The sequence below is a fragment of the Tupaia chinensis genome, unplaced genomic scaffold (genome assembly GCF_000334495.1).
Source record: "Tupaia chinensis unplaced genomic scaffold, TupChi_1.0 Scaffold000549_1, whole genome shotgun sequence".
Taxonomy (NCBI): domain Eukaryota; kingdom Metazoa; phylum Chordata; class Mammalia; order Scandentia; family Tupaiidae; genus Tupaia; species Tupaia belangeri.
In genome coordinates this window covers 6,017,991-6,042,498 of record NW_006160061.1, presented here as the reverse complement: position 1 = coordinate 6,042,498, position 24,508 = coordinate 6,017,991, and the positions used below count along the sequence as shown (strand labels likewise).

Genomic DNA, 24,508 nt, shown 5'->3' with positions numbered 1-24,508 from the left:
TTTTTTGTTTGTTTGTTTGTTTACTTACATGTAATTTCAGTGTCTGAAAACTAAGATACAAAGAATACTTTCATTAAGACTACCAAAGGAAGAAAAGGTTGGACATGGATAGGTTTTTATGTGAAAAAGAGCCCAGTGTCAGCCATCTACAGATACTAAAGTACCGCAGCTTTATGTGTGGTTTTTAAATGTCACATAAATGTTTGTACACTCAACATTTTCTTCTATTCACTTTTCTCCACTTGACTGTATGTCTTTGAAATCTTTCTAAATCACTATAGAAGTACCTCTTGTAAGTGTTGTGTTCTCTTCCTTAGTATGACAGTTTTATACTTATTCATTCCCTAATTGAAAGAAATTTACGTTGTTTTGTATTTTTCACCGTACTGACCAGTGCTACAGTGAATATCGCTTTATATAACTTTGTACACATATTTGGTTATTTCTGCAAACATGAGAAAGAAGAATTGTTGTTTAAAAAGATCTGCACATATTAAAATTCATATGGATACTGATACGTTATTGTCCCCAAAAAAGATATAACAGTTTGTCCTTTAACAGTAGTTTGAAATACCAGCATTATCCCATACCTTTGGTAAAACTTGGTATTAGCCATCTCTTTTACATGTTCCCAAATCTTATAAGTAAAAAGTAATACTTCTTTCATTTAAGAATTATGTTATTTAACTTTATTTATTTATTTTGAATTTGACCAGAGAGGGAGGAAGTGACAAAGCAAGCAGCCAGATTCTGGACTCACATCACGATAGGCCATGTGGGAGTCCAGCGCCCTTAACCACCATGCCACCTGCCCACCCCAAGAGTAATTTTTTTTTATTGCTTTATTTTGTATTTTCTGATTACCATTAAGACAGCATTATTTCTTATGCCTACCAGGCATTTCTCCTCAGTCTGTCCATCTTTTCTTTTCTTTTTTTGGAGAGGTTTTTGCTATAGGGCACATGCACTCACCAGAAAGACAGAGAGAGACAGACAGAGAGATAGAAAGCAAGAAATCACCTCCCCAGGGGGGATGGCCATGCCGCAATCCCCTTTCCTCCTTTCTCCTCTGGGGATCTTGGGCACGCACGCACACGCGCCCAGCATGAGTTTTAAGCCACCGGGTCCAGGACACAAACCGCGGTCGGCTACGTGGGAGTCCAGCGACATAGCCATTACACTAACTGCTGGTCCCTTGTGGTTTATTTTTAATGGGTCTATGTTTGTCTCCCCATCATCTTAATTTCTTTGGGTCATTTCTTTCTTGCCTCTTAGGTATTCACAGTTCTGTTCCCTTCTCTCCTTACATCCATGCTGAACATGACTTTTCTTACAGGTTACATTCTGTTTTCCACATCTTCATTAACACAGTTGCCATATTTTAACGTCATGTTCTTTTGTCTTTTGCCCACACAACTGTAAATCTTGGTCCTATTTTATTTGTTCTTTTTTTATCACATTTAAAAAAAAATTTATTTTGAAACAATTTCAGACTTAGAAGTTGCAGTGGCACAGACAGGGGTCTTCACACAGATTAAGCAGTTATTAACATTCGCCACATTTGCTTTCTCTCCCTCCCTCTCTGCCCCTCTGTGTAGGGACCTGTGTGTATTTCAGTCCTGCCTATATATGACTGCTTTTTAGATCTGCAAATACATGGGTGTACGTGTGGATATTGTTTTCCTTTGGCATTTTTTCATCATGAAAATTTGATCAAATGATGCATTTTGTGTGGTTTCAATTGTTTAAAATCATTCAGATTTTCCTTTATAGCCAACTATTTATTTACCAGTGATTTATATAATGCTTACTATGGGCCAAGGATCAAACGCTTACAGATATTTCCTTCCTTCCTTCTTTCCTTCTTCCATCTCTTCCTCCTTTCCTTTTATTCCTTTTCCCCCCTCCTCTCCCTCCCTTCTTCCCTCCTCTGCCTCTCTTCCCTTTCCTTCCCTCCCTTTCCCCTTCCTTCCCTCCTCTTTCTGCTTCCCTTTCTCCTCCCTTCCCTGACTCATTTTTTCCATTCTTTCTTTTTCATAGCCAGGGAACACATGTCCTCACCAAAGAGAAAGTACCTCCCACTAGCATGGAGCCATGCCACAATCCCCTTTCTTCCATTTCTGTATTTGTGGCCTGCCCACACCCATACTTAATGTGTTTTTCAACTTACCGAGACAGAAACTCAAACCACTGTCAGCCATTTGGGGCCCAGCTCCCTATGTGCAGGGCCTAACACTGTGCTATGAGGCCGGCCCCTACAATTTTTTTTTTTTTAAAGGTTTTTGCCATAAGGCACACGTGCTCGACAGAGAGAAACCACCCATAATGTAACATCAATTTTTTTTTCCACTTTGGAAAGGAAAAAGAACTCACAGATACCTGCAGGGTATTCTGAATGCAGAATTATTTAACATTTTTAGAGTTCCTCTTACCAGGACTCTTTCTCATCTTATTTGACCTTATGTTGTAAGAGGCTGGTGTTAAAGCTTTCAACTTGGTTTCCATGAAAATACTGATTCACTTTTTGTAAGGAGACTTCAAAAACTTCATGAGAAATGGAATCAAAGCATGAATTGATTTTGGTGCAGAAATTTATTTAAGCCTATGCATGTTTTTTTTAATTATATTTTTTCCATGAACTTTTTGAAGACCCTCTTATATACTCATATTTCTTCAGTTTCCAAAATCCTTTATTACATTTCTAAATTAGACCAACAAACGTTATTGGCTCAGCTTTGGAAACAACACAATTGATACTAGAAATCATACAAATGATAAGACCAGAGATAAATTCTCCATCTTTTTTTTAACGAAACAAGGCTGCTTTAGTTGCACAGCACTTTTTAGAGTACTGAAAGTATAGAACATCTTCCTTTACTTTTTTCACTTCTTTTCTATCTATATATTTAACCTAAAGAACAATGTTTTTATTGGTCAATGGGCTGACCCAGAGGTAAGTGAGAGAGAGTTCATAAGCATTTTGGGGAGGGGTTTAGTAATGGCTCTGAGCCATACAGAGGTAGGAGGTAGCACAGGGTCACAATCTCCAGAGCCATTTACACATGTAGAAAAAAATAAAACACACACACACACACACACACAATGTTTTTTTTTAAGAATTATTTTATTTAACTTTATTTATTTATTTATTCATTTGCTTATTTCAATTTGACCACAGAGGGACAGAGGGAGAACGAGAGAGACAAAGTGAGAAAGCAAGCCGCCAGGTCCGAGACTCGAACCACAGTCGGCCATGTGGGAATCCAGCGCCTTTAACCACCATGCCACTTGCCAGCCCCACAAAGAATGGTTTTTAAAAGGAGATGGTGTTTTTTGTTTTTTGTTTTTTTCCAGAGGTCTTTGCCTTAGGATATGTGCATTCACTGGAAAGAGAAAAAGACAGAGATAGTGAGAGGGAAAGTGAGAAATCACACCCTCCCCCAGCGTGGGGTAGGAGGGGAATAGCCATGCTACAATCCCTTCTCCTCCATTCTCCTATCCCTTCTCCTCCATTCTCCTCCCAGGATCTATTTGGTGAACAAACACACACACACACACACACACACACGTGCCTGGTGTGAATCTCAAGCCTCCGGGTCCAGAACTTGAATGAACTGTGGTCGGCCATGTAGGAGTCAAGCGACATAACCACTATGCCATCTGCTGGTCCCATAGAGTTGTGGGTTTGATAAATGTAGTGATTTTAGTAGTTACTGATTCAGTGATTTTCAGGCTGCTGGGTCTGGGACTTGAGCTGCACAGTCAGCCATGTAGAATCCACGCCACCTGCTGTGCTGCCCCTCCACCAAAACTGCCTTTTTAAAACTTGAGTCTTGGGAACAGTAGATGGAGTAATGGTTACGTCACTGACCTCCCATGAAGTGACCTCAGTTCTAGTCCCGGACCTGACGGATTGAAGTTGATGCTGGGTGTATGTGGGTGCATGCCCAAAATCCCAAGAGGAAAATGGAGGAAAAAGGACTGCAGCATGGCCATCCCCTGGTAGCAGGGGGCTGATTTCTCACTTTCCCTCTCTTTAACGAGCACTTGCACCCTATAGCAAAAATCTCTCTCTAAAAAAAACTTTGAGTCTAATATATCCGAATAACTTCTGTGCACAAACATACTGCCGTGGCTTATATATGGTACATTAAGTACAAACAAGATGTGGAGGCAAATTGCTGCTGTGTGCTCTTACCACTCGACATTTTATTTGGGGGGAGGGAGGTTTTTGCTATAGGGCGTGTGCTTGCCAGAAAGACAGAGAGAGACAGAGAGACAGAAAGCAAAAAATCACTCCCCAGGGGAAGGGTCACACCACAATCCCTTTTCCCCCATTCTCCTCTCAGGATCTTGGGCATGCACGCACATGTGCCTGGCGTGAGTTTAAGCCACCGGATCTGGGACCTGAACTGCAGTTGACTACATGGGAGTCCAGTGACATAGCCATTATGCCAACTGTTGGTCCCAAATCGACATTTTTGCAATAGCAAGTTAATGTGATAATATATTCAAGACAGCTTTCTCACTTACTTTAACTTTGAATAGTTCTTGCCCAGTTTTTATATTCATGACCAATATTCATGAAAACTGATTAGATATAGTCACTTCAGTTTTAGAAACAAGATATTTTTTACTCCATCAAGCTTCTGGATCAATTAAATTACAAAAATCTTAATATTGCTATATTAACTATTGATAATGTATTATTGCCATTGATAATAACTTCTATACGGGAATAAGCATTGTAACAATACTACAACTAAAGCGAAATATAGAAATTAATTTATTAATGAAGATCATTTAAAATGCTGTAATTATCACATATATCTCATGATTTCATGCTTTTACTACTCAGAATAGCCCATTATTCCTGTTAATAGATTTTAATATAATTTGTTCTCATAAAAGGAATTTTTATCATCAAATGTCTTTGTTCTACATAGCTGAGTTTCCACTTAGATTTTATTTGACAATAGAGACTACTAATAAACTGATTTGAGAACTGATTTAGCCCAATTCATTAATTTTACAAATTAAAAAATTAAGCTCAGGTTAAGTGTCTTGCTCATAATTTAAAAGCAGGTGGAAAATTGCAGATACCAGTACCCTAACTTCACTGTGTTTTCTACGATTTTTCTTTCTACCTTATCTCTGAGTTCCTATAATGTACCTACTTCATGGCATACCATTTAGCATTTAATGACATAGCTTGTAGACAGGCATTTTCTGTGTGTGATAGGCACTCTTCCAGACACTGGATACATCCCTTGAGATTAGAAATTGTGCTGAAAATAAAACAAGGAAAGTAGATTCTATTCAGCCTCCATTAAAGTTTGGATACATACCTACAATTAGCCACCTTGTGTGTATTCGTTTACCACTGGATAGTTTTAATATCATATTAACACAACTTTTCTATCTGTGGTTAGATTTTAGAGTGAAAAATAATTTTTTAAAAGTATTATTTTGAAAGGTAAACAAAATTTAAGTAAACTTTAAGCACATTATTTTTGTTTTTTGTTTTGTTTTGTTTTGGGTTTTTTTGAGAGATTTTTCACTATAGGGTGTGTGCGCTCGCCAGACAGACAGAGAAGGACATAGAGACAGAAAGCAAGAAATCACCCCCCAGAGGGTATGGCCACACCGCAATGCCTTATCCTCCATTCTCCTCTTGGGATCTTGGGCACACACGCACATGCGCCCAGCGTGAGTTTTAAGCCACCGGGTCCAAGACACGAATCACGGTTGACTACGTGAGAGTCCAGCGACATAGCCATTACACTAACTGCTGGTTCCCAAGCACATTATTTTTATACCATGTACCAGATAATGTGTTTAGCCACCAGTAACACAAAGATAAAGTGAAGAAGACATGCATGTACGTTAAAATAGAATGTGGTAAGTCCCATTACATACGTGTAAGCAGTGCTATAGCGTAAGGGAGGAATGAACAAGTTCTGCTAAGCAGACAGATAAGTTGCTAAGGGAGTGCTGATGGGGGGTGGGGGTCTTTCCATCGCCAGGGAACAGCTCAGGCACATTGAAGGAGCTGTCAATGGCTTAGGCATTGCCAAGGAAGTTCAGTGCAGCAGGGTGCTGTGGTTTGTCGAGGAGAGGTGAGTAGGCATTTGTATCACTAGACGACTGAAGAATGGGAAAAATGAAATGTGGCTAATTGTCTTGTGCTTCAGGTGTTTCCTCATGCTTCTATTTTATTTCTATTCCTAAGTGTTAAGTTCTTCTAGAATAGAGACTATACATTGTATTTACTGTCTTGTAACTAGCTCAGTGCTGAAGAGGGTAAGAGCTTCAATAAATCCTTACTGACTGTGTTCTACATTAACTGGGCAAATATGTTTGGCTTTAATATTTGTAAGGTTCTATGCTTTATGTATAGGGAATTTTAAAAAAAGAAAAGAAAAAGGTGTGATACAAAGCCACTCTTCAAGGAGGAGCTATTTAATTAAAAGCAAAAAAAAAAAAAAAAAAAGGCAAGGTTTTTTTTCATTTTTTTAAAGAATTATTCATTTTATTTTATGTATTACTATTATTTTAATTTGATTAGAGAGAGACAAAGAGAGAGAGAGAGAGAAAAGGAAAAGTGAGAAAGCAAGCCACTAGGTCCAGGACTCAAAACCATAGTTAGCCATATGGGAGTCCAGAGCCTTAACCACCGCACCACTTGCCAGCCCCAATAGCAGGGATTTTCATCTGTTAAGATATCTACATCCTTTGTGCCCAAAGAGCTTACATTCTTTTATTTTTTTTTGAGAGGTTTTTGCTATAGGGTGTGTGCACTCACAAGAGAGACAGAGAGAGACAGAGATAGAAAGCGAGAAATCACCCCCCAGGGGGGATGGCCACGCCGCAATCCCTTCTCTTCCATTCTCCTCTCAGGATCTTGGGCATGCACACACGTGCCCAGCATGAGTTTAAACCACCAGATATGGGGCTCGAACTACAGTCAACTACATGGGAGTCCAGCGACTTAGCCATTACACCAACTGCTGGTCCCAAGAGCTTACCTTCTTGTCAAAGGAGACAGACAATAATAGGATAGAGGAGGCCCGATGGTGATACAGTGCTAAACCTCATTGCTCTGGGAGGCATCTCAGATCAAAAGGGTCCCGGTTGAAGTCCAAAGACCTCCCTAAGCACACCAGCGCCTTGCTTGTCCACGATGGAGGACCAGGTGAAGGTTGGGGGCACTGCAGCATCAGGACCCTGCTGGGAGTACTGTCTCTCACTTCCTCTCGCTCTTTGTCTCTCCCTCTCTCTCTTTCTCTCTTACCCATGGAGGAATTCCTTCTGTTTTATCTGAGTTTTCATTTAGATTTTGACAATAGAGACTACTAATAAACTAATTTGAACACCAATTTGGCCCAATTCATTAATTTTATAGATTAAAAGTTAAGCTCAGGTTAAGTGTCTTGCTCATAATTTAAGAACAGGTAGGTTTTGCAGATATCAAACTCTGTGCCCTAAGTTCACTGTGCTTTCTGTGATTTTTCTTTCTATCTTACCTCTGAGTTCCTATAATATACCTATTTCATGACGTGCCATTTAGCATTTAATGACATAGTTTGTAGACAGGCATTTTCAAAATAATAATATAAAATAAATAAATAATAATAGGATGAATAGTAAAACATATAATAGATAGTGATAAATACCAAGGAGGAATAAAAAGTAGGAAAGGGGGAAGTTAGTAATCAGAGAGGGAAAGTGAGAAGGCAAGTCACTTTTCTCTAGGCTTAGTTTCCTCAACTCTAGAACAGAAAAACATAAAAGCACCAGCCTTAAAGGATTGTGACAAAAATTAGTTAACCTGTGTATGTATAAAGATGCAGCACAGTTCCTTGAAAGTAAAATAAATGCTCGTGTATAATATGTATGCATTTGCGTAGAATACCTTCAGCGTCCTTCATCTTGTTTTGGTCCCTTAGGGGCTTCTTTTAGTAAAGAATAGACTTCCCACAGGTTTAAACTCCTATCTGAGACCGATACTCCCTCCCCCGTCTTGCTCCTTTCTCTTCTGCTTCCAGTGCGCTCACATCTAATATTCCTTTCGTACTGAATCTCTTGACAGCACTTTTTATAAAAAAGGAAAAAATGTGCTTATCTTGATGTCAGGTCATCACTTTCTATTTCAGGCATCTGGAGACGCCCATCTTCCTGTAGAAAACAGTCATTAATGCTTCATCACTTACCGCTTTTCAAGTTTAAAAGGTCTCACAAAATGAGACCTTTATGTTTGCTTGCCAGCTAAAAATGAGAACAATATATTGGAAATGTTATTAACACACAGAAATGTAAAATCTTCTATATTAATCTTTTGGGACTAAGATCGTTTGCATGGATTCGGGCAGTTCCAGGCCTCCTATTAACCTTTCCTTGCCTATCTAACCTCTACACTCCCCACCTCTTGAAAACTATGGGTAGATGAACTCTTCCTTTGTGTTCATTCCGCATTCCACACTTAGGCCTCCTATTGCCAGTAGCGTTCACCATAGTATTACTTGTTTACCTGACTGCCCAACTCCCCACCCTCCACCTCCCAAGCAGTTAGCTTCTTGAGATGGGGCTGGTCTCCCAATATTCATCCCAGTGCCTCACACAGAGTTGGTGCCCAGCAAACACTCATACATTATCTTTAACTCCTGAAGAACCGTTAGTGTATCAGAACTGTAGAAATGTCATTTGGACTGGCTCGCCATGCTAGTGCTCCTTCGTCCCCCCTGGCTGCCTTCAGAGGAATGGCACTGCCCAAGCATGCTGCTACACCCCATGTCCACATTCCCCTAACCTGCTTGGGCCCAACATAATTCCTAGTTTACTAGTAACAATGAAGTCAGAGAAAAAAAAAAAAAAAGGCAGTAGAATGGCTGTCAGGGATGACCTCAGAGGTAAGAAATTAAATCCTAAAATACTTAGATTAATTAAGATCTTTAGTGACTCAATAAAATGGGGGGGGAACAGTATAGAAAGCAAACATAGATTAAAAAAAAAGAAGAAGAAGAAAGAAATGACTCTATGGAGTAACTGTGGTCCATGGTGTGGTCTTTTGCTCTTCTGAGCTAAAACTTGGTTTTGCTACATTGCTCTCCAGAGTGAAAAGCCCCTGGGATCTAACATGGACCATCTGTATCACAAGAAATGAATTTGTATACCAGGTTACCTATTTGGTTATTTATATATATGTTTGTTTATTAGTTTGTTCATTCTCGGGGACTGAAGTACTTGTGCCTGCTATACACTCCCTGACCTAATAGTATCAGAGTACCTTGAAATCTGTCATATAACCAGAAGTTTGTCCAGTGGCCATGAAAACAGAACAAGATAAGGTAGCTTGTCCAAAGGCCGAAGAAGAACATAGTTGCTCAGAAGTAGAGTAGTACCTCCTTGATGACTAGGAGAAAATAGAATTAAGGGCTCTGCAGCCTCAAATGCCCCTTTTTTTTTTTTTTTTTGGAGAGGTTTTTGCTATAGGGCGCGTGCACTCGCCAGACAGATACAGAGAGACAGAAAGCAAGAAATCACCCTCCGGGGGGATGGTGACACCGCAATCCTTTCTCCTCCATTCTCCTCTCGGGATCTTGGGCATGCACGCACATGTGCCCGGCGTGACTTTTAAGCCACCGGGTCCGGGACGCGAACCGCAGTCGACTATGTGGGAGTCCAGTGACATAGCCATTACACTAACTGCTGGTTCCCTCGAATGCACCTTTGACAGATCTTATTTGCTAAAAGTTATTTAAATCCAGAAAAGAAACATTGCTAGCACTGTAGAAGTCTCAGTAATGAACAGTCACATAATTTGGTTCCACAATTCTTTGATCTCAAAACGAGTTCTTGATGTAATGATGGTGTGAGATTGCCGACGATGGTGCTAAGCAATGAAAGGAATGGACTGAGGTTGGGTGGGGTTCCCTGTATACTTCACCTCCTCTCACTCAAGTGTCACCACAGTCGCAGTCAGTTCGGTTTTGTTACAAAAGTTACCTGTGTTTGTGCTCTTAGCTGATTTACTGGTGCTTCTACCATACTCATAATTCCATAACCCAGGATGATCTGCAGAGAGCTCATCTGCTACACTTTCAAAGAAACTGTGCAGTGTTGGTTAAATGGTCATTAAAAAATAAGTTGTATTTCTTGTCAAGAGCTACAGTGAGTTCTTCTGCCCTTATCTAAGGTCCTTCCTATTCCAGGAGTTGGAAACCCAAATGTCTACAGAGGCCAGGCTGGTGGGAATGAAGCAGGAAGCCTCTGCAGTAACCTGGAGAGCCAAGTCCTTTCTGGAGGATCAGCCACTGCTCTGGTCCAGATAATTGTTGCAAGGCAGGAATGTTGACCTAGTGTTACCACATTGTCCAGTTTCTCAGGTAAAGCAGGAAATGCAAGTTTCCATGTGGAATCTTTCTATTTAAATGTTCTCAGTTAATTCTCTTTAATTATTACTCTCAAACTATGTACAAGCCAAATACTTCCATAGGTGGAATCTGGCCCAGAGTTCCCCTGCTTGTAACTGGTCTTATATTTTTATTTATCCATCTATTAGAGACTTTATTTTCTACAGGTTTTGCTTTTCTTCAGTATGTTCTCTCAAATACTCCATGCCTCATTTTGTGATATTGAGACTCTGTCCCCAACCTAAGTACTTTGGGTCTAAGTTTTCTTTGCTTGCCACATTTTCTCTGCCTCCTCATCATTCCAGCAAGCAATCAGTAAGATGCTAAATGGCGTCTCCTTGAGACACTGTTCACATGAAGCCCAAGCTGGTTGACTTCCATGGGTTTACTTGTTTTGCCTCTCAGGTGTGAGCTCCAGAAATACAATAGAAGATTATTTGTTTCATGGGGCTTAAAGATTGTATACTCTTTGACCTCCCTGTTTCCAAAATGTTTACAATCTGCCTTCCCTTGTTTCTTAAGAGACTTTATCAGACCTTTTATTAAACTATAGTTATCTATTACATTTAACTATGTTCGCTGGAGATATTGGTTGGACTTAAAGAGTCCTAGATATGTATACAAATTCAGAGACAATGTCTTTGGGTGAGTTTCCTCAGTGGCTGAAGAGCTATCCTATTTTCACTTTAAGAGTAACCTGATTTTCAAGGTTACCGGGGAACACCTTACTTAACCTCTGCTTGATACTGATTCTTCCAAACAGCAAAGTGGCATCCACTGCCTAGTCAATTATAGGTTGCTTATTATTTTGATCATAAAACGGTGTACAAATATTAGTGGTTTGGGGACCAGCAGTTAGCGTAATGGCTATGTCGCTGGACTCCCATGTAGTCAACCATGGTTCGAGTCCCGGACCCAGTGGGTTAGACTCACGCTGGGTGCGTGTGCATGCATGCCCAAGATCCCGAGAGGAGAATGGAAAAGAAGGGATTGCAGCGTGGTCATCCCACCTGGGGGGTGATTTCTCCCTTTCTGTCTCTCTCTGTCTCTCTGTCTGGTGAGCGCACGCACCCTATAGCAAAAACCTCTCCAAAGAAAAAAAATATATTAGTGGTTTTGATGTACTACACAACCCAAAATTATCTTTACTCACAACTAGTTTATCCTCACATGTACTTTTGGGGGAAAAATATTAATGTACATAATTTTTCAACAGTGATTTGACCTAGATATATTAAATTACATCTTGGGTGACCAACTTATATGTAATGCAAGAAGAGGATATGAGATTTACCCCTTAAACTTTCTTACTATAGTCTTATACAAGTATAAGGTTATATAAGGGAGCAAAAGGTGATGCAGAGGTTAAGGCAGCTCGATCCCAAATGACTAACTGAGTGGTTCAATTCCCAGACATACATGTGTGCATGAATGCCCAAAATCCCAAGAGGAAAACGGAGGAAAAGGGATTGTGGCTTAGCCGTCACCCCAGGGAGATGACTTCTCACTTCCCCTGTTTCTTTCCTTCTCTGGCTTTCTCCAGCAAGCACACACATTCTATAACAAAACTACAAAAATAAATAAATGAATAGATTCTGTAAATGCAGACAAGTATTTTTTAATATTCCCTATGAAAATCTTCACCGTACTACAGAATTCAGAATTATAGTGAGCTTATCAGTTAGTATCTAGGTGTTTGTATGTAACTTATTACTATTCTTAAAAACAATGCTCTAAATTTTTTCAATGATATTTATTTGAGCACACATGATTATTCATCTTTTGCTTTTAAAAATGGAGGCAGAGTATGTATTTTCTGTATATGCATAGGGGTCCTTAGTTTCCACTTTCTTATGTATTTTTTTAGAGTTTTTTTCTTTGTTTTGTTTTGTTGTTGGGGTTTTTTGTTTGTTTGTTTGTTTTTTGCCTTAGAGCACATATGTTCCTGAAGAGAGCGAGAGACAGACACAGTGATAGGGAAAGTGAGAAATCACCCCATGAGGGAATGGCCACAATCCCTTTTCCTTCATTCTTCTCCCAGGTTCTTGGGCACTAATACGCACACCTGATGTGATTTTCAAGCCACCAGGTCCAGGACTTGAACCTCAGTTGGCCATGTGGGAGTCCAGCGATGTAACCACTATGCCACCCACCAATTCCCCTCACATATTTTTTTAAAGACACAAAAGAAAGTTTTAACTGGAAGATCTTCGTCTCACTGATTTTTCTTTTCAATCATGTAAGATGGCAAGGGCAAAGAGGAAGCTTATTTATGTGTAGTAATTTATGTGAAGGGAAAAACCGAATAATACAAGAGAGAATTAGGAGATTTTAATTTTGACTTAGAAACCTAAGAAACATTGGGAAAACCAGGAAAGGCCTCCCTAAGAAAGTGACTTTAAGGTGAGATAAAAGAAGCTAGTTTAGTGAAACATGAGGGTGGAGATGGGAGATGTCATTCCAAGCAGAAAGCAGTAGGGACAGCTGGAGGCATTTTAGAACCAATCAGAGGGAAAGCCTTCATGTTTCTCTTCAGTGTTTAGATCATCCAAGGCAATGCACTGCTCTTTCTGGCTGTTCCTATCTGTTTCTGCATTTTGCTAGAACAGAAAGAGAAATGATAGTATAATATTGGCCACAAAGCTTGTGGTTATTTCCAATAAAAAGCTTATCTGATGCTGGGCCAAAAGGTAGTGTGGTGGTTAAGGTGCTGGATCTTACAAGGCTGACTCCGTGGTTCAAATCCAGACCCAGCAGCTTGAAAATCACACTGAGCACTAGTGTGTGCGTTCCCAAAATCCCAAGGAGAATGGAGAAGAAGGAATTACAGCATGGCCATTCCCCCAGGGGGTGATTTTCCTTTCTCTATCTCTCTGTCTCTCTCTGTCTTGTGAGAGCACATACCCTATGGAGGAAAACAAAAAACTTATCCAATGCTTTTAAGGATTGGAGAAACATTAATTAGGTGTTTGTTCTATAGAGATAACACTTAATTTTAGAGATGTAATATTTTTCCTGATTACAAACCAATACATGTTTATAATAGAAAATTTTGAAAGAACAGAAAAGCAATGAAGAGAACATATTTATACTGCCAGGGAACATGTAGTAGTTACTGGGGGGACTGTAGCTATACTTACCTAAGTAGCAGAATTTTTGTAAATTAAGGTTATAATTATACATGCAACTTTCTAGTATATTTTCCCAACTAACAATACTATATTCCTTTCCTAGTACTATTAAATTGTCTATAACATGATTATAACAGTTACATATAAATGACAATTTGGATTCTTACTGTATGTTAAGCACACATATATTAACTTATTTTTTTCTGTAACAATGTATAAGGTTATAATCTCCATTTTATAAGGAAAGAAATTTTAAAACTTGCCTAAGGTCACCAGCTAATAAAAAGTAAAGTCAAGGTTTAAACCCAGACAGTCATATTCTAGAGCTTGCATAGCCAGTAATGTTATATGCCCTCTCAATACTATAATTAATTTTAGTTAGACACTATTTCAGAATTTCATATTGTTTCCAGTATAATTTCTGGCTATTTGAAAATATTCATGTACCTTTGGGTTGGCAATGTGGGCTTGCCTCCGCTGAGCCAACTCATCCCCACTCCACATGGTGTTGTCCAGGCTCACTTTCATGTCCCAGGCCTCAACTGCACTGGCTGGACAGCTAGATTCCCCTTTCTGCATGATCTCTGATCCTCAAGGCTGGTAACTTAGGTTGCTCACATGGCAATAGCATTCCAAGATACAGCAGGACTATACAAAATCTCTGAACATTTAGGCTCCAAACTTAAAATGGAGGAGAAAAAAAAATCACGTTCATCACATTCCATTGGTCAAAGCAAATCATAAGGCCAGTCAAGGTTTAAGTAATAAATCCCACCTTCTGATGGAAGGAACTCCAAAATATTTGTGGCCATTTTCAATTTGTACACTCAGCATTTAGTTCTCTGAAGACTTCTACATGATTAGAATGTGTAAGTTGCTCCATTTTTCTAGTAAAAAAATGAGCTGATGTAAATCATCTTCTTAACCATAGATTGGCACAGGACAGGATGCTCATGGCCTTTTCAGGAGCCTGTCCCAAGGCTTTGCATTTATAAAATCTGTAGCCTTCCTACATGAACATGATCCCTCATTCACAGATTATAAGACCTTTTAAAAAGAGAATTATTTATTTATTTAATTCCATTTTGTTATTATTATTATTTTTTAAATTTTGACCAGAGAGCAAGAGAAAGGAAAAGCAAGAAAGCAAGCCACCTGGTCTGAGACTCCAACAATGGTTGGCCACGTGAGAGTCCAGTACCCTAACCATCATGCCACTTGCTGGCCCAGGTTATGAACTTTTACACTCATCTACACTGAAAGGTCAAGGAAGGACATGTTGAACTAGAGAAGTTTACATAGCAGGGCAGGAAAGATGTGCCAGGCTTATTCGAAGTGTCCTGGTACAACTGTATAAAAATGGTGTTCATGTGCCGACAGTAGTTCAGGTACGTGCAGGCTGGCGGAGGTTGTGGGTTTCTTATAAAAGATGTATCAGAGAGGTATTTCTCGGAAAAGGTTTATCTGCACAGTGAAGATATGCACCAAATAGAAGTAAAAAACAGGGTAAAAATGAGGTTAATCTATTGCAAGGTTTAAAAAAAATGAAATATGTAACTGCAGATAAATATGCTTATAAATAAAAATTCATATCTTGAATAAATAGGTGAAAGGTGAAGCAGATGGGAGAGGTTAGAAGGGGGACTGGCTAGCTGTAAAGGAACCAAATAACTGATATGCTGGCAAAAGATAATTGGATAGAGAAAATATCATTTAGGATTACTCTAACAAACATAGTCTAACTAATAACGATGGCAAAATGATGGGTATATTCATCTATTATCCAATTAAATGGTAATTATGTTGTAGTCACTCAGACTTTACTTTCCAAAATGTTGATGTTATTTTAATGCAATCGTATCTGTTGTTGCATGTATGTATTGTTTTGGAATTTTAAATCCAGAGGCAAGTTTTATGTAGGACTTGTTCTCAGTTGGAAAGCATGAGGCATTCATTCTTGCAAATATAGGAATAAAATGGACTTCTTATTTACCTTTCAGTATTTCATGAGCTGAGTTTATAATCATAGTATAAGAAGTATAAGTAATGATTCAGACTTTAAACATACCAAATACTAGCTTTTTTCCTAATTTACGTAAGTTCATCTTAATAAGTCAATGATTCCTTGAGGAGATACTACCCAAGTATCCCCACAGAGCAGAAGATCAATGTGTGATGTCATAACCATAAACATTCAAAAAATAATTTTCACTATTAATCAAGTTTGTTTGACATTATTCACAAGAACTTATGACATTTGATGATATTCAGAAAAGTTTATGAAGAATAGCTATTTACTTATTTTCATGATGTCATATTCTCTGATATTCAGTCTGCATGATGTTTTAAATATGACTTTTGAAGTATACATTTAACACTGCATAAAGTCATGAGTTTATTCTTAGGTTAACAAGAATGTCAATAAAACAGATTGAGGGAAAAGGTCAATTGCATTAATTAGCATCCTGTTGAAATATGAATTTTTTTTTTTTACTTTTTAAATTCTTAATTTTTTTCTTTAATTGACAGAAAGTGTGTGCACTCACCAGAGAGAGGAGATGACAAGAAAGCACCCCCCAGTGGGGTGTGGTCATACCACAGTCCTTTTTCCTCCTTTCTCCATCAGGCAGGATTTCCTGCACACACGCACACACACCTGGCTTGTCTTTCAAACGACAAGAGCCAGTATCCAAACTGCGATTGTCCTGCGGGATCCGACTCTCAGTACACTGTGCTTAACCACTGCGCTATGGGGCTGGCCCTAAATTTAATTTTTATGTTGTTGTGCTTAATTATTTAAGTGGGTCCTTTATTAATTCAATTTAAATATGTATATGAAGCAGTTAATGGATCAAACTCCAATGCACTTTATAAAGGTTAAAGCTAGCATATTAATTTTCTTAGAAACCCTATTATATATTTTCTATGGAAATTATGACTCAGATTGTGAGACCATTAGGAAAAAATACAGAGCAAGAGGTCCTTTTTTTATTTGTTGACATGCATATTCATTGGCTTCTTTTTAAAACCTCTTTTATTTTAAGCACATGTGCTACTAAAGTTTCATAAGCCTACATGTTAAAAATCAAAACATAAAATTGTGTTTACTAATTAGAATATGCACAATCTTCAGGAAGTACTTTGTACCTATTACATACAGGAGCTGCCCTGGAACAGAAACCCGGAGGGGACTAGAGAGACAAGGTCCGTGCTCTGAGAGCATTACACTTCTATTGGGAGAGATCATCAATAAACAAGCAAATGCTAAGCAGTAATAATAATAAAGATAATTAGATATTAAGAGGTATCAGTGAATTAAAGTGTAAGCTAGTATCTGGAGTTCACATTACAGTCTCTTTAAAGAGATGGCATCTAATTGGAATTCTGAATAGTCAGAAGAAGCCAAAGCAAAAAAGAAAAGTCACAAAAATTCAGTTTACTAAAGGCCAGTTTTCTGAAACTAATTTGCATTTTGAAAAGAATCCTGAAAACAAAAGCATGGGTGGAATTGTGGCAGATACTCCCTTAGACACGGATTCGTACTTGTGTCATACACACACGGTTTTCAATGTCTTATCATTGCTACAGAACTGTTTGTGAAGTACAATATAAATTACATCCTAAGCATAAGGTCTTGAGTGTAGTGAGATGGAGGTGCCTTTCATACCACAGTATCTTTTCTGTTTTAACCTGTGTCTATTAGGCTTAAATAAAGACATATAAATAAATAAGATGGGTATTTAAGGGAAGTGAGGGGAAGAAGTTGTGGAATATATAGGTTTTTTTTTTCTTGAAGCATATTAATACTAAAATGCTAAATGTGGAAATGGGAGACACTTTTCAGTTTTCATAATATAAACTATAAAAATAAAGCTTGACTACATCTTCGATGATGGGTCAGTATAGAAGATAAAGTTATCAGAATCTTGAAAACAAGTAGATTTTAATATTTAATGGAAGAAGGTATGTACGGTTCCAAAAGTTTGAGAAACATGGGCTAAAATGCTTTCCTAAATCTGACACTTTTTTAAAGAAGAATCCTTCATTTAAGTTTATTTATCTTTTTTTTTTCTTTGCTACAGGACATGCACACTTACCAAAGGGGGGTGGGGGGATGGAGAGAGAGAGAGAGAAGGAATGTGAGAAAGCAAGACACCAGGTCCAGGACTCAAACCATAGTCGGCCATGTGGGAGTCCAGTGCACTAACCACCACGCCACCTTCTGGCCCAGACTGGCCCCTTTTTTTCAAAGGCACCAAAAGTATTCAGCTCTTATGTCAGCAAATAATCTTAAGTGGATGATCCAGGCAGTCACAGAGTTAGATGCAATTGTGAAAGCGTGAGAGGAAATGTCTACAAAAGGAAGTTACATTCACAAATTATATACATCTATCTCAAAAAATTCTATCCAGCAATTAAAAGTCGTGTTTTGGAAAAATGTTTAAAGTCAGGGGAAAAAAAGCACAAATTAGTAATGACTCAATGTTTTAAAGAGAAAAAACACACTTATACATAAAAAAAATCTTTGGAATCAGTGTAATTACTTTGGAGAGCCATTTGGCAGTACCTATAAACCCGAAAATGTGCAGACCCTACAACCCAACATTAATAAATTGATATACCAATAGATAAATAGTTGTGTAATTATATGATAAAATACTATTTGGATGTTAAAGAAGGAATCATTAACCTGTATATCTGCAACACAGACAGATCTATATATCTCAACAGATACAGCCCTCAAAACAATGGTGAATTTTAAAAAGCAAGCTGCAAAATTATGTATATTTTGTAATAGTATTTATGTAAAAAAAAATTTAAAAAGATTTTTGCTATAGGGCACATGTGCTCACTGCAGAGACAGAGAGCAAGAAAGTGAGAAATCACCACCCAGGGGAGATGGCCACACCACAGTCTCTTCTCCATTCTCCTCTAGAGCTCTTGGGTACACATGCACATGCACCCAGTGTGAGTTTTAAGCTGCTGTGTCTGGAACTCGAACCACAGTCAACTATGTGGGAGTCCAGTGACATAACCATTACGCCATCTGCTGGTCCCCCATTTTAAACACATATAACAATAACAATATTGTTTCCATATACACCTATAAGAAGTGAGGGTTTAAAACCATGGCCTGTGGCCCAGCCACAGTGGCAACACAGTGTCTTGCAAAGCTGGAAGCCACATGACTGACCACAGGCTTATATCCCTAGCTTGAAAACACACCGGTCACACCTATAGGAGCCCAGGACCCTGAGGGTGAAACAGTGCCATTTTTGTCTTTCTCCCTTTCTTTTCTCTCTCACGCATACATGTACACACACACACACACACACACACACACACACTCAGAAAGACACAGACACACACAGGCACTTTATCATAAAAAAAAAGCCTGAAAGGATACAGACCACAAATATGATTGTGGAAGAGAGAAAAATGTTCTAAATCTTTTATTTTAAAAATGAAGCAAAGGGGCCAGCAGGTGACATGGTGATTAGGGTGTCTGGATTCCCACATGGCCAACTGCAGTTCGAGTCTCAGACCTGGTGGCTTGCTTTCTCACTTTCCTTCTCTCTAAATTTCTCTGTCTCAGTTTTTCTCTCACAACTTTTTAAAATAATAATAAACAAAATTAACTAACTAAATTTTAAAAAAGAAATTCAACAAAAATGACAGACCACTTACATTGTGAATTTAGAGTAGTGGTATGTTGTTTATTATATTTACCTGGCCTCCTATAAGACATGAAGTTTGTTTTGTTTTGTTTTGTTTTTTAAAGGTTTTTGCCTTAGGGTGCACGTGCTTACCAGAGAAAGAAAAACAGAGGCAGTGAGAGGGAAAGTAAGAAATCATTCCCCAGGGGGATAGCCACACCGCAGTCTCTTTTTCATTCTCCTCCTGAGATCTTGGGCATGCACGCCCACACGCCCGGCATGATTTTCAAGCCACCAAGTCCAGGACTCAAATGGTGGTCAGTCATGTGGGAGTCCAGCAATGTAACCACTATGCCATGTGCTGGCCCCAAGACATGAAGTTTTAAAACCAGCTTTGTCTTGAGAAGGAAGGCAGAAACATTAGGGTATCAAATTTGAACAGACATAAACATAACATAGAGGGCTTGTTTAAAAAAAGAAAACAAAACAGATTCTCCCCAGTTTCTAATTCAGTAAGTCTGAGAGTGAGCCTGTGGATTTTCATTCCTGGCAAGTTCTCAGGTGTCAGTAATGGTCTTTGTCGCAGGACCATGTTTGAGAACCTCTGGTTGAAACCAAATCCAACCATTTATATTTTTGATGATTGTAGTGCAAGGGAGACATTTAGCAGGAATCACTCCAATGTTATTATCTGGTAGATCCACAAATACTTAATGGAATGAGCCAGCCGGCCTCGGGAGAGGTGAAGTCACATGCAAGAGCAGGCAGACGGGGAGAAAAAGAAAGATCAAAGGTCAGAAAGCTCCAAAGTCAAGAAAATGGGAGCAGACTCAGTCTGAAGATCAGAGACCATGGAAGATATTTCTTTGGAAAGCAAAGTAATAAATCGGTCATGAAAAGGGATTGTAGATAAGCAGGTTCCGTCATCAGGTGCTATTGACAGAACTGGGAGTCCAGGGTGGCAGAATTCTTACCTCTTTCATGAGCCCTGGGAACCCCAGTAAGGCAGAGCCCTTGAGAACGGTGACTGAGTCTTCCTTGCTTCGTCCCTCCTCTTTGTTTCCTGTCCTTCCATATCAAACAGCACATTAGTGCCAAATATAATGAGCTTTGGGTGGTTAAAGTGTTATCTCACTGTCTTACCATCAGGCTGCTATGATAAAATACTATAAATTGGGTGGCTTATGAACTACACTAATTTATTCTCACAATTCTGGAGGCTGAGAAGTTCAAGATCAAGGCACCAAGAGATCCAGTGTCTGGTGAGCGCCCACTTGCTGGTTCACAGCTGACCATGGTGGAAGAGGTTTCTCTCAAGTGTCTTTTATAAGGGCACTAATCCCATTCATTAAGACTCTTCCTCCATGACCTAATCACCTCCCAAAGAACCCCCACCTCCTAATACTATCACCTTGGGAGTTTTTTGCTATAGGGCATGTGTGCTCCCCAGAAAGATGGGGAGAGACAGAGAGACAGAAAGCAAGAAATCACCCCCCAGTGGGGATGGCCATGCTGCAATCCCTTCTCCTCCATTCTCCTCTCAGGATTTTCGGCACACACACAAACACACACACACCCACACGCCTGGTGTGAGTTTAAGCCACCGGGTCTGGGCCTCAAACCGCAGTCAACTACATGGGAGTCCAGTGACATAGTCATTACGCCAACTGCTGGTCCAAGGGAGTCGATATTCTGATCTATAAATTTCAGAGGACACGAACATTCAGACCACTGTACTTAAACCATCTTCATGCCACCAGCACTTTAACCACCCAAAACTCATTATATTTGGCACTAATGTGCTGTCTGATATGGAAGGATAGGGAACAAAGAGGGAGGGACGAAGCAAGGAGGGGAGATAAGGGGAGATAAGACAGGTTTCAGGCCAACTTAAATATATAGCTGTTTAAGAATGTGGATTCAGGCTTCCTTTTGGCCGGAACCGCCATCTTCCAGTAATTAACCAAAATGACGAACACAAAGGGAGAGAGGAGAGGCACCACACAAAGGAAAAGCGGAGAGGCACCCGATATATGTTCTTTAAGCCTTTTTAGAAAGCATGAAGTTGTTCCTTTGGTGACATATATGCGAATCTACAAGAAAGGTGATATTGTAGACATTAAGGAATGGGTACTGTTCAAAAAGGAATGCCCCACAAATGTTAACATGGCAAAACTGGAAGAGTCTACAATGTTACCCAGCATGCTGTTGGCATTGTTGTGAACAAACAAGGTAAGGGCAAGATTCTTGCCAAGAGAATCAATGTGCATATTGAGCATATTGAACATTCTAAGAGCAGAGATAGCTTCCTAAAACGTGTGAAGGAAAATGACCAGAAAAAGAAAGAAGCCAAAGAGAAAGGTACCCGGGTTCAACTAAAGCGCCAGCCTGCTCCACCCAGAGAAGCACACTTTGTGAGAACCAATGGAAAGGAGCCTGAGCTACTGGAGCCTATTCCCTATGAATTCATGGCATGATGGGTGTTAAAAATAATCTGTGGCCTATAAACATGTTTGCCTTTAAAAAAAAAAAAAAAGAATGTGGATTCAGTAGTTATGTGTCCATTTACATTGTCTGATTCCATCAGATTTGCATATTTAAACTACATATTGTCTAAAATATTTTTCCATTGAAACAGTACAAAACCGTTTCATTTTATTACTTCCATCTGAATCTAATCATTTGCCGCAGTTTTCTAGAGTATGTCATCTTCACTTTCATGTAACATGTTTGCAGTACAGCATTTTTGAATCTGTGGATGATGCTGTCACTGAAAGTTTTTAATCACAAGCCACAACTCATACAACACTAGGGTAATTTTTCATATCTATATTATATATACATAATTTTTGAGAGGTTTTCACCATAGTGCGCATGCACTCGCCAGACAGACAGAGAGAGACAGAGAGACAGAAAGTGAGAAATCACCCCCCAGGGGGGATGGCCATGCCACAGTCCCTTCTCCTCCATTCTCCTCTCAGGATGTTGGGCACACACGCACATGCGCCCGGCGTGAGTTTTAAGTCACTGGGTCTGGGACGCGAACTGCGGTCGGCTACATGGGAGTCCAGCAACATAGCCATTACGCTAACTGCTGGTCCCTTCATCCATTCTTTAGTGTAGTTTTATGAGTCCCACAATGTAACTACACACTAGGTAGTAAATTGATCATAAAAAGGCTTGTTTACAAAAACAACATTAGCGACCATGACAGCATATTCTCCACAAGATCTAGTACTAAATCTTTTTAAAATTTATGTAGTATTCTTTTCATATTTACACGCTCTATCATGTTGACCTCTAGAAGCATTCCGCACTGGCATTGATTACTATTCTCTAAGTTTGCATGGGCATCCCAAAACAGTACCTTGGTACTTAATAAAGGATAAATAGAAACCCCATAATATAAGGGATTTAGTAAAATCTTGATCATAAAGTAACTCCCACTCAATATCATTGGGGGAGGTAGGGTGGACTCATATGTGGAAATGTACGATATGTTTATTTCTTTCTAATTTTTTTCATTAAAAACAAATCTTGGACCAGCAGATGGCATAGCCGTTAAGGTGCCAACTGTGTATTTCAAGTCTCAGACCCAGTGGCTTGTAAAACACACCAACCTGTGTGCATGTGTGCCCAAAATCCCCAGAGAAGAATGGAGAAAGAATTGCAATGTAGCTATTCCTCCTTGGGGAACAGGGGTGATTTCTCATTTTGCTATTCTATCTGTCTCACTCTCTCTGGCAAGTTCATACACCCTACAGCAAAAACAAACAAATAAAAATCTCCTTAAGCCAACTAATGACTAGAAAATTAAACAAAATCAGAGGGTATGTAGCAGTAAGAAGTGATCAGGATGTGATTGGATTAACAAACAGCTTTCTGGTTTACAGGTTGTAAGAAGTGATGGATATATTTTTATTCAAGTTAGAAAGAAGCATGCATGTGTGCACGCATGTGTGTGTAATGCCATACTTAGGAGTGTATCTCTAGCAATTAGAAAGTTGCATGGGGTGAAGAACAAGTAAATTGGTTTAACTGGAGTAAGTGGATCAAGTCAGAATAAGAAAACGAGTTGAATTTGACATGTGATTTTGATGACAGAGGACATAAAAATAATTGGATATACTTAGTTTATTCTATTTTAAAAGTGTGCAGCTTCTCAGTTTTAAACATTAAATATACAGCTTACATATTTGCATATATTTCAGGCTACATTACTGGAATTTTAAAGTCATGAAAACGTCAGATGAACCAACCTGCAACACCTTGGATTCGGATTGGAAGATAAAGTTTAAAGGATGTGGCCTATAAAGACGGGTAGTACCTGGGAATATTAACTGGCTCACACTGTAAAAATGAGACCAGTTTCTAAATGAGAGAGGTTATTTTAGTCCAACGTCAAGGTCCAAGACAAAATGTTGAACTAAAAACTTTGCACTCCATCCCCCTACTTCAGACAGGTACCAGCACTGGTGCATGATGATTTTCTTCAGTTGGAAGCACTCATTTTTACCCATGTAAACCATCTTTAGGAATTACATATTGGTTATTTAATTTAGATTATAATGGGAAACTGATTTGTTCACAATGGCAGATTTCAAGGACTTGGTTCCAAACTGAGCCGAAGCTTCCCAATGCATTTTGTACAGTCTGGGAAAAACTGTGCTGCGGTGGCCCGTTTTTGAAGGCCATCATGCTCTGTAATATAAGGATATCATCTTATTGCTGATATCTTTGGGGAGTCCCAAGCAGACACAGAAAATGAATGGAGGCAAGGAGTGTGACGGAGGGGAAAAGGAAGGAGGTCTTCCAGCTATACAAGTTCCCGTGGGTTGGCAGCGTCGTGGGAGTGGATCAAAATGGAGTGCTTTACGTCAGGTGAGTTCTTACTGTTACTGTGCGGTCTCCCAACCTGCAGTCCCAAGTTTAAGGAGGCAGATCCAGTTCTTTTTTGAGAGAATAAAGTACTTTGACTGACAGCACCTCACATAAATATGAACACATGACCTTTGTGCTAGAAATACGTTCGCTAGTACATTCCAGTCGATCAGAATACAGCATTTTCTCAACTGTCTTGCACGGTAAATGGCCCTGGATTACCAGAGAAAATCTTTATGTGTTACTTCTGTTTGCATAAGGTGTCATTGCGTTTATCTCTGTCATGAGGATAAAGAAAAATATGAAGTTTTTAAAAAGAAACATATGAGCATCATTACCACATCCACCGGCATGCAAAGTACTAGAAACAGACTCGCTGTCACTTACCAGTATTCATCTGCACTTCAAGTGCTTCAACTGGGTTTTC

At 39.2% G+C, this 24,508-nt stretch overlaps 1 protein-coding gene across 1 annotated transcript in view; it reads left to right on the top strand.

The window, feature by feature from the left end:
• Positions 1 to 24,508, top strand: part of MBD5 (methyl-CpG binding domain protein 5) — a 154,116-nt gene that overhangs the window by 65,052 nt on the left and 64,556 nt on the right. Inside the window, 3 exon segments of the mRNA XM_006157649.3 lie at positions 10,212 to 10,385; positions 23,412 to 24,051; positions 24,053 to 24,081. Of these exon segments, the coding sequence (XP_006157711.1) occupies positions 23,965 to 24,051; positions 24,053 to 24,081 (116 nt within the window). The 5' untranslated portion in view covers positions 10,212 to 10,385; positions 23,412 to 23,964.